The sequence below is a fragment of the Mya arenaria genome, chromosome 8, assembly GCF_026914265.1.
Source record: "Mya arenaria isolate MELC-2E11 chromosome 8, ASM2691426v1".
Taxonomy (NCBI): Eukaryota; Metazoa; Mollusca; class Bivalvia; order Myida; family Myidae; genus Mya; species Mya arenaria.
Genome location: NC_069129.1, coordinates 22230342 through 22247764, shown reverse-complemented (window position 1 = coordinate 22247764; position 17423 = coordinate 22230342). Strand labels below are relative to the sequence as shown.

The following is a 17423-nucleotide window of genomic DNA, read 5'->3' as shown; positions in this document are numbered from 1 at the left end:
CGGTCTCTGATTCGTTTAAACCGGCCCACATTTACTTCATTGAGCAGGTACAATTCCTAGCGACAGCATCGACTATACTTCAAGGACGCCGTCAGAAGACTGTACATGATGTACACGAGCCAAACAACCTTGTAAACATCAGCGCCGACTTATGTATTCGTAAGGGTGATCCACAAATTGGCGGTCAACACATACTTAAGCAGAAGGGCATTAAATACTTGATCTGCCTACTGTAGTAACATTGAAAACATCGGGCGCTTTTAAGTCTCTCCCGTTGGACTGACCAGCCAACGTTTTGAATAAGTTTCAAATGTTAATTTAATAGACTGAGTAACAAAAGTCTCTTTGAGCTAATTATGCCGTATTCATACTTATCAGAGTTGTATTGAAGAAGAAGAAGAAGAAGAAGAAGAAGAAGAAGAAGAAGAAGAAGAAGAAGAAGAAGAAGAAGAAGAAGAAGAAGAAGAAGAAGAAGGAGAAGAAGAAGAAGAAGAAGAAGAAGAAGAAGAAGGAGAAGGAGGAGGAGGAGGAGGAGGAGGAGGAGGAGAAGAAGAAGAAGAAGAAGAAGAAGAAGAAGAAGAAGAAGAAGAAGAAGAAGAAGAAGAAGAAGAAGAAGAAGAAGAAGAAGAAAAAGAAGAAGAAGAAGAAGAAGAAGAAGAAGAAGAAGAAGAAGAAGAAGAAGAAGAAGAAAAGAAGAAGAAAAAGAAGAAGAATAAGAAGAGCGTATACACCTAGCTGTAATTCATAGTTGTTGTTATAAGTACATACCAGCTACAACATACAGTTGTGATAATCCTTTTAGTGCCAAAATTACACTGTTCTATTTTATATCTATTGCAATATATAAAGCAACGGCTATGATTGTTGACTGCTGTGTTTAATTCTATCTTAACCTGTGATATGAAAGGCAATTCTAATATATGCATAACGGCAGTTACAGTTCTAAATACAGTTAAGCAGCAGTTGTAAAGTACAGCTTTATGTACAAATGTTCAGCTGTTAAAGTAGATATGTTTGATATGCACCATATAGTTGTTTAATGTACAGCCATTTGGAAATCCCAATGCAGAGAATATTATTTGCGTGGACTATGGTTGTTATCAAATGTTATACAAATCAAAGCACTGAGAGTGCATATCGTGTTGTGAATATGGCAAAACATAAATATTGATAAAAAGTCATATAGTTAAACATGCTTTTTAAAACGAAACAATAACAACTTCACAAGAAATGTGAACGGTTAATAGCTGAAATGAATATGTTTCCATTATCATTTCACAGTGAGATACACGAATGCTACTTATGTAATGCTGTATTAGTAATTTTGTTATAAAATGTGACCAATTGGTATAATATATATTCTTTTTTCTAAAAGAAAGAAAATATTAATACTGACAAACCGATTTGGTCGCTACATTGAACCACACCTGAACAATGATACTGCTACTGAAAGCTATGTGGTTTGAACTGAGGCTAGTCGGTTAGAAACCCCTGAGAACAACACCACCATTTTGTGCATTAACTCATTGTCACAACAAATGCAAATCTGATTTTGATCATTCCGATAGGTATGATAGCAAGAACATTTTACTCATTGTAGATTGTTCGCTGTCATTCCCTTCGATTTTTAGAAGTGTCTAAGTAATGCTTTGTCCTACGCAAAGATCTCCCTTGACGATCCAAGAAGATGTATCAAAAAGGAAAGTCACCGTTAAATTGAGCTTGATACATTATGAGGAAACAATACAAATTTCCTTTCAGAGTTGGCACGAATCCTTGTGTCAGTACCGACTATACATCTTGTACAGCTAGAGTACTATATTGGATTCCGGTTTTCTTAGCACACCGCAAAATGATTCCGTTTTTTGTTTCGTCTTTGACTAAATCCAAAAAAGCCGCTGCAACCTCTTCAACGCTGAAATGAAAAGAATAAGAAGCTTGTAATTCTGAGAAAATCCAAAATAATTTTGAAATATATCGTAATAACACGTATGCACATGACATACATCTTATGTTAATCAATTTATATGCAATAAAAGGGTGTCACTCCGTCTGAATACATTTATATTATTCCATGTTATCAGTAAAATTTAAAGAATGTTTATACAAATCGGTCCCTGCCATCACCTCATAACACCGATATGGTCTACAAATGCCTTCACCGCCGCCAGGTTTGAACCGGAAATCTGCGAGGCGTCACCGGAAGCCATGTTCCTGAACATCGGCGTGTCCACGAATGCGGGACACAGGACATTCAGACGGATACGGGACTTTTGAACTTCAGGTGATATCTAGAACATGATCATTATTCACCTAAATACAGCTTCGTATCATATATACATGGTAAACATACCATATCAATTGAAAGTCGAACCGCATATATATATCATAATGAAAAAAGACTGTGATTAGCTTGGTTAAAACATTTTTCGTATAGAACTTATCTCATGAAATGATCAAATTATAACATAAGTATGTGATCTATTAAGTGAAAAGGTAGGTACACTTTACTCACTGCTAGAGATCGTGTCGCATGAATAATACCGGCTTTCGATGCACCGTAAACGGGGGAAAAGGGATTTGGATTTACCCCTGAAAAGAGAAGGTCAAAATCAAAAGGATTTATGAAACATCAAAAGGGCAAAGAAATAATAATGCTCAGATTTTTACGCCTTATTGTCTTCTGTTTGAATGTACTAGATGTATATAAGATCACACATTTTAGGTATGCGAGTCAACTGTTCTCGTTTTGCTTACCTGCCATACTTGCCATGTTGATGATGACACCGCCGCTGCCACCTTCCGCCTCACTCATATATCTCAGTGCAAGTCGTGTGCCCCGTAATGTCCCCTTCTAAATGCAAGAAAAAGAAGAGTTTCAACGGCATTTAAAAGGCGTATTTAAATAATAGTTTTCATAATAATTGAACTACCAGCTACTGTAAGTTTTTCATTTGTGCCAAGAAGAGTTACCACCTTTTTTTGTAACAGGTACACCTTGTTGGCGTAATGATTCTTATATGAATATCATGTGGACCATGTACCTACGACAAACAGGCAATCAAATGTTAATGAAGATTGATTATTGGCAGTTGCTCAGGCAATTACACTGTCATCTTAAAATAGTGTAGTCAATGGTCACAGTAATTAAATTCCTCTACTCGAACCCTCATATAAAAAGATTAGTGTTATCCGTAATAAAATATATGCAAAAAGCTACAGAAACATGCTCAGTAGCAAAAAGTTTAAACATAAACCCGGTTTAGTGGCAATGGGCATATAAGGTTGACATTCTGTTTGCTAATATATTTAAGGAACTGGAAATTTCCTCACCAGGTTGATGTCGATAACTGCTTCCCACTTATCGTCCGTTTCCCCACCGACACCAGCATTGTTAACTACAATATCAAGGCCACCAAGCACCTCCCGCGTACGTCGGAAAGCCTCTGCAAAAGTGTAGACAATTTCCCTTACATAAATAACGGAATGTTACCTCTCGTTCAATATTGTATTATCCTGCACCGCTGTTATTCCCCCAAGTATGACGAAATGCAACTAGAATTAGAGGTCAATTACAGCAAGTGTCCCTGTTTTTTTCAATAATGTCTTATTCTTTCTATCACAATTGTTTTGATGCGAATGAGATCTCAATATATGTATGTATTGCATTTTCCATCCTATTAATTCATTACTAGTGATTTGCATGTAGCTTTGATGCTCTTTGAGGCTCTGTGCCGTATGCATTCAGGCTTGAGAACCGCAAATCGAAATCAGGTTTAGTCAGATCTACTTTTTGGCATGACATTTTGAAACAATTAATGCAGTGGGGTCACAAAAGGAGTCGTATGGTGTTATAGAAAGCAATATTCATGCAATCTGAATAATCTTAAATATTTATTGGCGAGGAACCAAAGGATAAAGAAAAATACGCAGAAAAAGGAAATTTGACGACTTACTTCAACTACACAAACAATCAAAACATTCTCAGCCGATTTCGAATTTCATTTAATTAATTTAACACCAGCAATAATCATGCGAAATGAAATAATTGTTTATGTATATCCTAGTACATATAGGTTTATCAATTACTGTTATGAAAATTGTAGTTAAACGTCAAGTAACGTTACCTGTTCGTAGGTAATGACGGGCACTTATCGGTTACAGTTTAGGGCTACTGAATACTTTTTTCTTGATTCTTTTTTATTGCATGTGAACATAATTGTAAAAAGAAAAATGAATGCTTGTCGCGCCAACAGTCTTTCAGCGCTTTAAAGATGCAATCTCACAGGTTGAACGTTTTAACAACTTTTGTTTGTCTTGGAACGAGCAGTTTTTTGCGTAAATATCTGAAAACCAGTGAAAAAAGTATGATGACAAAAGATCAGATCGCAGATGTTCATATTTCCTCTCCAAATGATGTTTTATGCATTTTTTTAAAACCGTTAGTAACGGTTTAACTACAAAACATTAAATTTGGAATGGAAATATGAATATCTGCGATCTGATTTTTTGTCATCAGTATTTCATTACTTGTTTGCAGATAATAAGGCAAAAATTTGCTAATTCCAAGACAACAAATAAAAACGTTGGAAAAACGGTAAATGTGTGAGAGTGCAGCTTTAAGTGTTTCCATTCTTACTTAGTAGGTAGTTCATTTTCCATCCAAATAATATATAAATAGTGACTTCCGTGTAGTTTCATTGCTAGTTGCTAATGAGTTTTTTTCTCGAGGTTTGTTAAAAACTGTCTTTAAACTGTTTAGAAACTGTTGTTATATTGTGAAAGATATTGTATTTAATAATAATAACAATAATAATAATAATAATAATAATAATAATAATAATAATAATAATAATAATAATATGATGATAATTGTTCTTAAATCTCAGCACGTACTTTAATTTCAGATAAAAAGACAACAACTATGTTACGATGCGAATTATTTTGAACGACCATTTTTTAAAAATCATTTAAAGATGTCATCCATATCATTTAATATGTAAGTGTGGGCTTTTAACAATAAGTTTGAAAATTTAAAAATGTTCATTCAAAAACCATTTGCAACAAAACCAATTTGATGACTTCTTCAAACAGCTGCAACACAGATTTCTTTTTGCCAATATTTTCCGCTTTATTCAAAGTCGCCAATTTGCATTGGAATTAGTTTTGCAATAACCGTTTCGATACACTTACTGAAGTTTACGATCTGATATTATCATATTGTCGGGAAAGAGACAGTTAAGATAAGCAAAATGCTACAATCTGGTTCGTCTATCTTAGAAATATCATGTTTTAGATTTGACAGACGCGTCATGGTTACGTTAATGTTATACATCTATCAACACGAGCAAAAGCGTCTGACAGATGATATTTCTAATAGAGAATGTCATTTCCCACCATTTTATGGGAACGATTTTCTTGAAACGGGACCATTTCAATCGTTTTCTATCAGACCGAGGCATTTGATAATTATCTTTGACGGATAGAAACAAATACGAAAGAGTCAAACGCAAATATTTGGTGGAAAAGCTTCACAATAAATTGGGCAAGTAGAAGCGGGTACGGAGTATGCGATTACAGAGCGTTTTGATAAAGTAACTGTTGGTTACATCATTTCTTCAGTGTAGAAATTGGCAAGATAATATCCATATTAATTTTCCTTAATATATGCTATCACCTTCAAACTGTTCCGGTGAGGTAACATTGCACGGACAGAAGATGACGTTACTGCTGCCGTACTTTTCCACAAGATCCTTCTCAGTAGCACGTCCAGCTTCCTCGTTGTAATCTACGATACTCACCTGAAATTACATGTGGAATGCTAATTTGTTAGAAAGCATAACAATACACGAATTTTACATGCGTTACACGTGTCAAAATGTAAATAATATGTAGGTCTACATTATTATCAACGATACTAGCCAATAATGACAAAAATGAAATTTGTTAACATGTATATTAGATTATAATTCCCGGAAGACATTAAACCTGTCTTTCTCTGATCTTACTACAAACATACAATACATTCGATTCTTCAGACCCACAACATTCAAGAAACGCACATTCCACGCACATGGCTAAAACGTCATGGGTCATACAGAGAATGACATACACATGGCGACAGGGAAATACATGCAGTGGACTTATCCACAACAGAGGTACCACAATATCATAAAACATGAAAGTGTTGGTCAAAGTGTTCTAGATAACGACATTAACATGAATTTAACACATATAAACCAATAAACAACGATGAGGATCATATTGTATTTAAAGGACCGGCTAGCTAAGGAGTAAGTGACTAAAAATGTGATACTACTGAAGACAAAAACTACAAAAGCACAGGTAATTCCAACACGAGGTATGAATGTCAAAACAAATCAAATGATCTAATGGATGGACCTTTGTGTATTCCCTATTGTATTGGTCATTTCCAATAAACATTAAAACTATGGAGGCAGTTGCTGGTGATTTTTTGTCTGTTGTCTTTAACTTTATTAAATCCCGATTTATGTTTCATTTAGTGACGAACTCGAGGAATGTCTGATGGAGAAGATTGTTAAAGTATTGATGGCTCTGTTATGATTTTATATATCTGAGGTGCAAAAGTTCATAGGCATAAAAAAACGAATATTTGGAAAAAAAGGAAAACTTTTAAAACGCAACTGAAATCCATCAACTTAATTCAAGATCAATTTTGACAAAATTTATCAAATGAAGGATTAGATTTACAACTCTTATCAGTCATATTGTCTCTATCGACGTATTTAAGCAGGCCAAGTTTGGAGCAAAATAAATTTGTTATCAAACGAGATGTTTAAACCATCTTAAATTATTGACACAATAATTTTTGAATTAAGATTTGTTTTGCTAGCTAAATGCATGCCTTTTTATGAAATTGGTTTCTGTAATAAAAACACGTTTGAAAAGAAGGTTTCAGTGTTAAACTATCAACAACTAATGACATGAGTATTGTAAACATCAACATAAATATTTTATGTAGTATTCAAACGACTTTAAGTGAATACAGTGTTCGATTATTTAATTTGCCATTTGTTTATTTAAACCCGACGAAAATATTTGCACATTGCATATGAGCTATATTTTAAGCCAAAAATCAATCCAAACTATCATTGATAAAACACATTTGGTAAAAATATAATTACCGCAGAAATAAAACAAAAAAGGTAAAATTAAAAGGTAGCACTTATAAATCATACTTTAATTAGTATACTCAAATCTGCCAATATATATATAAAAAACGCACTCTTTACATACATATATACTAAAACAGTAATCCAATTAGAACCAAGAACGATGAATACATCCAACATTTAAAAAATGTTTGGTTTTAATTGACAAATGATAAGCAAACACTCTAAAATCTCCAAGCTACCGCCAGTATATGTGTTTTCTTTCGTTCTTTTTTCAAAACAAAATGGCTTATATTAAACCGTACACAAAGCAGTACAAAATAGCTCACCTTTGCACTTCCAGCCAGAAGGGCCTCCACAAATCCCTGTCCTATTCCCGAGGCTCCTCCGGTAACCAACGCAACTTTATCAGTTATATTCATGCTTAGATATCACCGAAAAAAACAAACTGCAAGTATCCTTTGTTTGATATTATTCAATTGCAGTAAAATATTACATTCAGAAAGTTTAACACATGCACCACTCTTTTTGTATATGTTTCTTATGAACTGAACATCTTCAGTAGATCTGGTCAAAAGCACGCACTTGTAATGTTAAAAGTGTTGATTTGGCTACCAGTTAATATCCCCTCAAAATATTGAAAAAAATACACATTCCAATTTCTTCAGAGATTTTCACAACTCCACAAGCTTTCACCTAGTGTTTGAACGGACTCATAACGGACTTTTATCTTCAATCAGCAGAAAAATATATATTTCAGTAGACACAGTAATTATGAAGGTTAAACATAACAAATACTTTCCCCATTTAAAAGCACTTTACAGAAATCATATATAAAATATTTTAAATTCCGACCTTGTGTCTCAGAATCAAGATACTAAAAGAAAATATTAAAGCAAACTAGATAGCATCCTATCGAATTATTGGCTATCGCTTCCCATCTTTCCGCCCCTCAACTAGCACTATTGGTTGCCGGCAGATCCTCAGCTGTAGGTTAATAAACCTTTTACTCATCTTGTCTTTTAATAAAGATCTACATTTATATAACATTTACCATTGCAAACGAATAAAATCAAAAATCATAAAGTGTTATATAAACAATCGATTAGGTGATGTTCTATGCGAAATGAACATGTTAAGATGTTATTTAAAGTTATCATAACAAGGACTTCCTCAAACTTTCGTTTGAGTGTTTGAACAAAGCGAAAACGGACTTTCTCTTCAATCAGCAGAATGAGATTCCTTCAGCATGAAGTAGGTAGGATATAAATCCGATATACTTTCTCCAAAAGCATTTTGGTTTCTGCATATTTTTTTCAAGTACGTACTTATGAATGGATACAACATTGACAATCCCTGAAGAAATAATAAAACAAACGAAAGCCTTGATTGCAGGCCTATGGCTACGGCCGAACATAACTAAACAAGATATACACAACGTCGCAACACGGCAAAGAAAGACCGTACATGCATCATCAAAGCATATCAATAAACATAATCATCTGGCAAATACAAGATGAATGAAGTACAATGTGATGGAATACGTGAGTATCCGACGATAGTCTAAAAGAAATATTAAGACACGTTTAAGGAACGATTGAAGCTAACAAGTGATGATACTTTACTATAAAGAAGAAACGGCAACATGGAAGAAAAAACAACAACACACTTTCAACGTGATTTTTTGATTGTTGCACATTCTTATCAAAGAAAATATTTTGCTACCTTACAAATATCGATCGACATATATTTAGGCAGTCCCTCCTTAAGGTAACACTGACCTTCGCACCTTCTGCCAAAAGGGTTGTAGCAAACTGTTGCCCCATTCCTGCGGTTCCGCCAGTAATTAGCGCAACTTTACCACTTAGTTCCATATTTTAATACGTACTTAACACAGAAAAATATATAAATATATACTCGTATCTTAACTATATCAAACTCCTCACTAGTTTTAATCACCTGCGTTTGCACTGATTTTAATCCTTGTACTATATGTATTGTCGTACAATGGTATCTTTCGAACTATAAATCAAGACCTCCCTCGGTTCATTGATAAGTATACGTTCAGTTGCTTCACATTGTTAGAATGCAATGTCATTATCAATGGTCATGTGAGATCTACATGGTCAATGTTTGTTTGAATAACCTTACACTGGAGACTGGTATTGACGAAGTAAGTTATTATATCCTTGCTTTTGTCCATATGTTTTAACATTTTTTCATTTCTTTAAGCTTATTCTGTAGGATTATAGTGGAATGGAATTTTACATATTGAACATAATAGTTTTGTGAAATGCAATGCCTAATGTTCTTTAAATGGCATAACATTCATATTTGACAACATTTAAAATATGTTAATAGAACATTAGTAAGATAGATTGCTATTTTTCCCATTTGAATAAAATACAACCAGAAATAGGCTAAACAGTATTACGCAAAACATCAACATCATTAAAATCAAAACCATTTCTCACTTTCACCAAACGACGTTTTGCAGCGAAGTAGCAAATCTAATGTCGTGATAGAAGTAATATGAAACTGCTGGATACAGATACCGTCGAACAATCTGCCACCACGTGTATCCTTGATTGTATGCGGAATTTGATAGCGCTTTGGATTTTAGAGTTCATTATTTTTCTTCAAAACAATCGTTTAATTTGTTTTCTTGAAATATTATGAAATTGTAGTTTAAATGAAAGCAAAATATAACTAAAAAATAATGGGTTTATTTGGACCACCTATCAATTACCGTTTCGTGATTGTTGTTGTGACATGGATGCCTTGTTTTAATTATCATCCCTGTTTATAAGTTGCAATAAGATATGCTGACATGTAAGGTCTAAACTTTCTAGACATATAAATGTCTTGAAATGTGCAAGATGACCAGATGTAAATAGGACATGAAACTACCAAATTGACCATTAATACAATACAATGTGTTAACATGAGAAGAAAAAACATACTAGTTATATATTTGGCATGAAATTTCCAAACTGACCAGACAAATATAGGACATGACAATACAAAACCGGGGTGACATACAATACCATGTGGTGACATGAAAGGTCCAAACTGACCAGACATATAAACGACATGACACTTCTAAACCGGCGTGATATACATTACAATGTGGTGACATGAAAGGTCCAAACTGACCAGACATATATCGAACCAAACTAGCCAGATATATAAAACCCTTTAGTGACATGTAATGTCCAAACTGACAAGGCTTGTATATGACATATGAGGACCAAACTGACCAGATATAATACCTTATGGTAACATGAAATGTCCAAACTGACCAGATATTATACCTTATGTTAACATGAAATGTCCAAACTGACCGGATATAGACGGGAAATAAAGGAACAAACTGTCCAATTTTCTAAGTTTCTAACGACAACTTACCATTTTTACAAGCTTCTTTCTCATTACGCATGGAATTAAAATGTTCGATGTCTGAACTTATAAAACGTGGTTGAGTCCCTTTAAACCAACCCTAATAACAACTGTTTTAAAATTACGATAAAAACATCTGAAAAAGTACTACTAGTATTTTGCAATATAATTTAAGTGTGATGATATTGAATAACAAAATACAAAAGCAAAAGTAATCAAAGCACCTGGTACGAATGTCTAAACAAATTAAATGATCTAAATATGTGTTTCCTATTGTATTGTTCATCGTCAAGTAACATTATCACTATGGAAGCCTTTGCTTCCGTTGAAGCCGACCTGCTGACTTATTTTATCTTTATCAACGCATGGCCTCTTCCATAACCAGTATTTTGGATTGCCCATCACGACTTAAACTGTATTTAAATGTGAAAAAGGACACAAGTGATAAGTAACTTCAATTCCCCGTTAAATTTTGAAATGCCTATAAGAATGAATTTTAAATTTGAAGCTTTAATTCCACTGGAGTTAATTAAACTCAAAACTGGATCTTATAATTGACGTGTAATAAAATGCCTTACTTTATTTTGCTATAGATACAAGTATATTAATTAAATTTTATTATATGTAATATGCTTAATGCATAATTTGATGAAGGAGTCGATGAAAGTGTGCTGGAATAGACTATTAAACTACATATGGTTCTTTCATTCACCGTAAGTGCAAAAGTACATAATCATAAAACAACCAAATATTTTGAAAATAGGAAAACATTTTAAAACGCAACTGAAATCCATAGACTAAATTCAATATCAATTTTGACAGAATTTATCAAATGAAGGATTAGTATTACTACTCTTATCAGAAATATTGTCTTTATTGACGTGTTTAAGCAAGGTATTTCTGTAGCAATATAAATATGTTATCAAACGAAATAGTAAAACCATTTTTTTCCATAAAAGAACACATTGAAAAAGACCAAGTGTTATCATACCTTCTGAAATGAGAATTGTGAACATCAAGACAAAATGTTTTTTGTAGTATTCAAACGACCCCGTAAATAGTACAATGTATGATTATTGACATGCACAATCAAATACAAAACATTCTTTACAAACTTATTTTAGAACAGTCATCCAAATGAAAGCGATGATTAAATTCAACATTAAAAATCTCATGTTTGGTCTTGATTGACATTGATAGAAAAGTGATAAGTAAAACGCTCTCAAATATCCAAACAACCAGTATCTGTGTTTAATCTTTTTAACACAACGAAATAACTTAAATAAAAGCATACACAAATACAATACAATATAGCTCACCTTTGCACCTCCAGCCAGAAGGGCCTCCACAAATCCCTGTCCTATTTCCGAGGCCCCTCCGGTAACCAACGCAACTATATCAGTTATTTGCATGGTTAGATTTCCACGAACAATTCAGAGGAACCTCAGACTGATTTAATTGTAGGAAAATATTACATTCACAAGTTAAACACGTACAACACTCTTAATGATAAAATGGTTCTTATAGACAATCCGGTGTATAACCCGATAAAAAGCACGAACTTGTAAAGTTTAAAAGTTCCCAACGAAATATTGAAAAAAGACAACCGATTTCTTCAAATAGAGCTTTTCACAAATCCACAAGCTTTCCTCTAGTGTTTGAACAGATTGATAACGGACTTTTCTCTTCAATCTGCAGAAAATATATATCTGCGGTAAAGAGAAGTCATTATATAGGTTATATATAACACACGACCTCCCCATTACAGGGTGCTTTACAGAAATTATATTTAAAATATTTGAAAATCCATCCTTGTATCTCAGAATCAAGATTTTAATAAAACATATTAAAGTAAACTAGATCACATCCAATCGAATTATTTGCTTTCGCCTCTCATTTTTCCGCCCCTCACCCAGCTCTATTGGTTGCATGCAGCTCCTCAGCTGTAGGTAAATAAAGGTTTTACTTATCTTGTCTAATATCTATATTTATATTACATAAATCATTGCAAACGAATAAAATCAAACATATTTTTTTTGGAAAAAAACAAGGGCGACTTTACTACTTAATTCCAAATTCTAATACGTCCCTAACATATGCTAGATATATACTCGTATCTAAATGGTATTAAACTCCTGACTTGTTTAAATCAGCTTTGTTTACATTAATTTTTATCCTAACTTGTACTCTATGTATTGTGGTACAATGGTTCGTTTGAACTAAAAATCAAGACATCTGTTCACAGATACATATACATTCAGTTGCTTCACATTGTAAGAATGCAGTTTCATTACCAGTGGTCATAAAATATCTATATGGTCAAGGTATGTTTAAATTACCTTTCAATGGAGACTGACAAAAGTTAGAATAGTCCTGCTTTTGTCCATAAGTGTGATCAATTTTTCATTTCCTTAACAGCAGTGCCATCTGATATCCTGAATTGACCATGTAATGCCTAATTATGTTTAACAGGTATAACATTGAATTAGACAACCTTCAAAAAATGTAAATAGAGTAAGACTGCTATATTTCCAATTTGAATTAATGTAAATAGAAATAAGCTAAACAGAATTTAACAAAACATCCACAACATTAAAATCAGAACTAATCTCAATTTAATCAAACGATGTTTCACAGCGTAGTTATGAAGCTAATGTTTTATATGATTGAAATTACTGGGTACAGATACCGTCGAAGTATCTCTCACCACGTGTGTCCTTATGTTTCTGCAAAGTTTGATATCGTTTTAGATTTTAGAGGTTATTTTTCAATTTGTTTTTAAGGAATCTTTTTACCCTGTATTATAAATGAAAATATAACTCCGAAGGAATGGCTTTGAATTGAACCACCTCCTATTGTCTACCGTTACGTGACTTTCTTTGTGACATGGTTGCTTTACTTTGTATCTTCCCTACGCATAAGATACAATAACATATGGTGACATCAAAGAACCAAACTTACTAGACATATATATGATGTGAAATACCCTAGCTGGCAATACATAAATAGGACACGAAACTACCAAACAAATCAAATATATAATATCTTATATATAATTCAATATGTTGACATGAAAGAACTGATCAGACACATAATAAAAAGACAGCAAAAGACGCCGTAATTAGTCTTACAGCCAATGTTATTGTTTGTGAAACTGTGTAGGAAATCATTTCAGGATGGAATTGTTAAAAAAAGAAAACAGAAAAGGACACACACTAATAAGATCTATGTATAAGAAATATCGTTTGATTATACAGTTGAAGAATGCACATTATGGCTTCACGTAATTACAATAAATGATTGAATAATGCAATTATCGAGCTTTGTTCAAAGGTGACATTTTGTCATCAATTTTTAAATAAACAATTACGGTCACTGCATTAGGGACACGTGTACGAAATTATTAATCTGTGTTACGACTTATTAGCTCTTTTTCAATTCATACATTTACGTTATCACCGTTAAATTGGCTTATAACTGTAATTGCAGCAATGGCTATTCTTTGTTAGATTGTATTTACTTAAACATTATAGAGTAAAGCACTTTATACATCGAACATGTCATTAATAATATTCTTGCATTGGACATATTATTTTCAAGTACAGCAACGTAATGCAATCATTGATTTTTTGTTGTACTAGTGCGATGCAATCCAGTATTCATTTATCAATATGAAACGGCTTAACAGCTCTTTGCAAATGTTTTCTTTGGTTTAAAATGTCTCTTATCAATGGAATATGACACGGGTTAAAACTGATTAATGGCAATGCCAAATAGTCAGGAAAGTAATAAACAAGGCCAGATAAACATGAATAGCAAAACAATATTCGAAAAAGCATTTGAAATGATTTTATTGATAACTGTTCTTTACAATACAATTGCATTTGAGAAACAAGCCTAATTTAGTAGCATTATCTCAAAATTATATGAAACTATAATGTATATTGTATGGAATAAAAAGTGGATATTATATAATTCTTAATGAACTATGCGTTTTAAAAATAAGTCTCTGGCACTGCAAATACCACTTGAATGATTTAAAGAAGGCTTCTTCATTCACATAACCTTGAACTTCAACTGTAGCAAAACTCTAAAGCAATACAAGTGATATTGCCGGGTCAAACCCATTAGACAAGGGCCATCCCAGTAGACAAGGGCCATCCCAGTAGACAAGGCCTTAGAGCAATTACAGTAGATCGTTTCGCAAATTATAGCGTATAATATTAGTAAACATTGAAAATGATTTATCTGGCTATTGTTTGTATTCTGTCAGCAGGCCACGGACAACTTTAATCAAAAAGTTGGAAAGAGTACATTTACGATATCTCTAATGTATTGTTGTCTTTAGCGGTACAATTTTCGTTTAAAGTGATTTAACGTTTCAGCTATAAAGTGATTACTCTTTTCTGCGTTATGTTACGTAATATGATAAACTGTTTGCGGTTACGGTCGGGTCGTTCGAATTATGTTTGAGCAAGAATTACTGCAAGTGTTTTTTTCAAATGAAACAAATAAGCTTTTAACAATTCAGGAAATAAATGATGAACTACCGGTGTAAATAAAATGAATGAAATGCGTGATTAATGTCATTACCGGGATTATGAAGGCAGTTTATCTTATGAAAGTACGAGTTAAGTACTTCAGACTCCACACACTTTAACCAGCCATCAAGTCAGATATTGACATCAATCACGCATGACTTAAATAAACCGCCAATGTATTTTATACTGAATCAACCAACCTTTGCTCCCTCTGTCAGTAATGCATCGGCAAATCCACGACCCATTCCCGAGGCCCCGCCAGTTACCAAAGCAACTTTATAACTTAAATCCATTCTGTGGCACACAAGAAATAACCGAATATCATCCATGAACGTCCTAAAGCAATGATTTGATAGATAACATTTTATCGGCGTTGTATCCTGTTATGATCGTTGTCTCATTTCCACCAATTCATTCCTTTCCAAATCTACTTCACTCAATACCTTTAAGTTATCGTTTAGTTGACACTTAAAGAACTACCTACAAACTTTAGTTTATTTAAGTATCCTCATTTCAAAGATTCCTTTGTGATGATTTTTATTCAGATGTATTCGGATTTGGTCCTTAAACAAATCATATTTTCAAGTTAAGTCGCTTTTGACCTATAAATCAAAAACTACTTTAACGGATAAACAGCGCTTTCACGTTTATTGTTCGAATATAATGAATATTAAAAATGACATTTGATATTTAGCATTGCAATGTTTTGAATAGTTTACAATTTGGGTTAACACATACGCCTCCCACTCAAATCAATTATTTACAGGAGCTGGTGAATTCGCTTTATCAACGAGTAATTTGAAAGGTTTCTATTTTTATGTGTTAAATTAAACACCCACATTTTGTATAAGACTCGGGAGGTAGCGTCTCGGATATTTGTATTTTTAATATATAATTACAGCTGAGCAAATTCGTTATAAATCACTTTTCATCAATCCACTGTTTGCGTTTACTGTTTTAGTCGCTCGAATGCGTAGTATTTTGTTTAACGTTCTGATTATCAACCTATAACACATACAACAAGATTTATTTATAAAACAAACGTTTTGATATAAAATTAACAATTTCAAGTTAGTGAAGTTTAAGTATAGCTTATCACAAACTGTTTTCTACGAGACCACATGTATACACATACGTACATTTAAAATAAATGCAACAAAGTAAATGTCCAACCGAAAAAGTTACAATTCAGTGTTTACTAAAAGCAAATTCCAAAACTTGTACGATTATCGTGTATTCCAGTATTAACCACCAGACATTTGATATTTGTATCGTAGTTTACGCTACAGTTTTCTTCTGTATAATTTAAGGAACCAGTTCTTGTGAAATCGCGGTTTCAAGCAAAAGTTGGGCGGCTAATTTCAATAAAAGAGAGATTGACTTGGTTATGATCAAATATTAAAAAAAAACATTCAATTTATAATGTACATATATCAAATCATGAACATTTGGCGTGCTAATTATGGTTTATTTCAATGTCAAATTGTTTGACACGTGGAAGAGCTGAGCTTATGAACACATTACTAAAAAGGTGTTGTCTGTCTATGTTGTTTTTGTTAACCTTTACACTACTTATTACTGTCCGTGAAATGTCCATTTCTACTCGCTTTGAATGTTGCATAAGTTCAGTATCACGTTTAAACCAAATTTTAAGATGCCTTTGCTGGCATCGAATCTTCATAATCTTAAATATGAGCTAGCTGCTTTGACCTCCACCGAATTGTCTTCGAATTAAAAAACAAACAAACAAGGTGTAAGTGAATTTACCTGTCAATTTGACAATACAATGTGGAAGTGAACAATACACACCAATTAACAATACACTGTAAACTACCATGACGAGACTATTAGTTTTGAAGTTTGTATACTTTCAATATCATATTTCACTGCCTGTCATTATTATTATTAGTAGTATCAAAAATTCAAATTTGCACGTGCTAGGCTCGCTTTTTATGATCTGTAATATACTGGGCTAGTCGCTTTCATCGCATTGCCTGTAAAAATAAAGTAAACGTGAATTTATCTGGTAGTTTAATAATACAATGCTCACTACCAAGACGAGGCCAGCAGTCAATATTTGAATCATGTGCTTTGATCAAAGCCACGAAACCACACCACAACGCCGCACGACAACAACCACATTTACATACGTATTTATATATTTATATCAATAAAAGTTACCGACATCAATAGGTCATTTGAAAAAAATCACATAGTTGTTAAACGAATTAATGAGAGTTTATGTTCATACTTGTCCAAACAGTTATCAGTATAAGAGCAAAAACATGTGTAAAATACTTGAACTCGACACATAAAGGGTTCTCAAAGA

At 33.1% G+C, this 17423-nt stretch overlaps 1 protein-coding gene across 2 annotated transcripts; it reads right to left on the bottom strand.

The window, feature by feature from the left end:
- Positions 1-725: 725 nt before the first annotated feature.
- On the bottom strand, positions 726-15519 carry LOC128242375 (15-hydroxyprostaglandin dehydrogenase [NAD(+)]-like). Of its 2 annotated transcripts, none has more exons than XM_052959507.1 (7): positions 15295-15519; positions 5678-5801; positions 3334-3446; positions 2758-2854; positions 2516-2592; positions 2128-2291; positions 726-1915 (listed from the first exon to the last, which is right to left on the bottom strand). In XM_052959507.1, the coding sequence occupies exons 1-7, from the start codon at positions 15421-15423 to the stop codon at positions 1792-1794; spliced, it is 828 nt and encodes a 275-aa protein (XP_052815467.1). In that variant the 5' UTR covers positions 15424-15519; the 3' UTR covers positions 726-1791. The 2 variants fall into 2 exon arrangements, with proteins under 2 accessions (XP_052815467.1, XP_052815468.1); XM_052959508.1 differs by lacking the exon at positions 15295-15519 and adding an exon at positions 7484-8040.
- Between the last annotated feature and the right edge of the window lie 1904 nt (positions 15520-17423).

Excerpts from the sequence above, each read along its gene's own strand:
- LOC128242375 (XM_052959507.1), bottom strand. The coding sequence starts at position 15,423 with ATGGATGATATTCGGTTATTTCTTGTGTGCCACAGAATGGATTTAAGT. Across the intron at positions 5,802-15,294 it reads TACTGACAGAGGGAGCAAAG|GTGAGTATCGTAGATTACAA; the intron begins GTTGGTTGATTC and ends ATGTAATTTCAG. Across the intron at positions 1,916-2,127 it reads GACCATATCGGTGTTATGAG|CGTTGAAGAGGTTGCAGCGG; the intron begins GTGATGGCAGGG and ends TTTTCATTTCAG.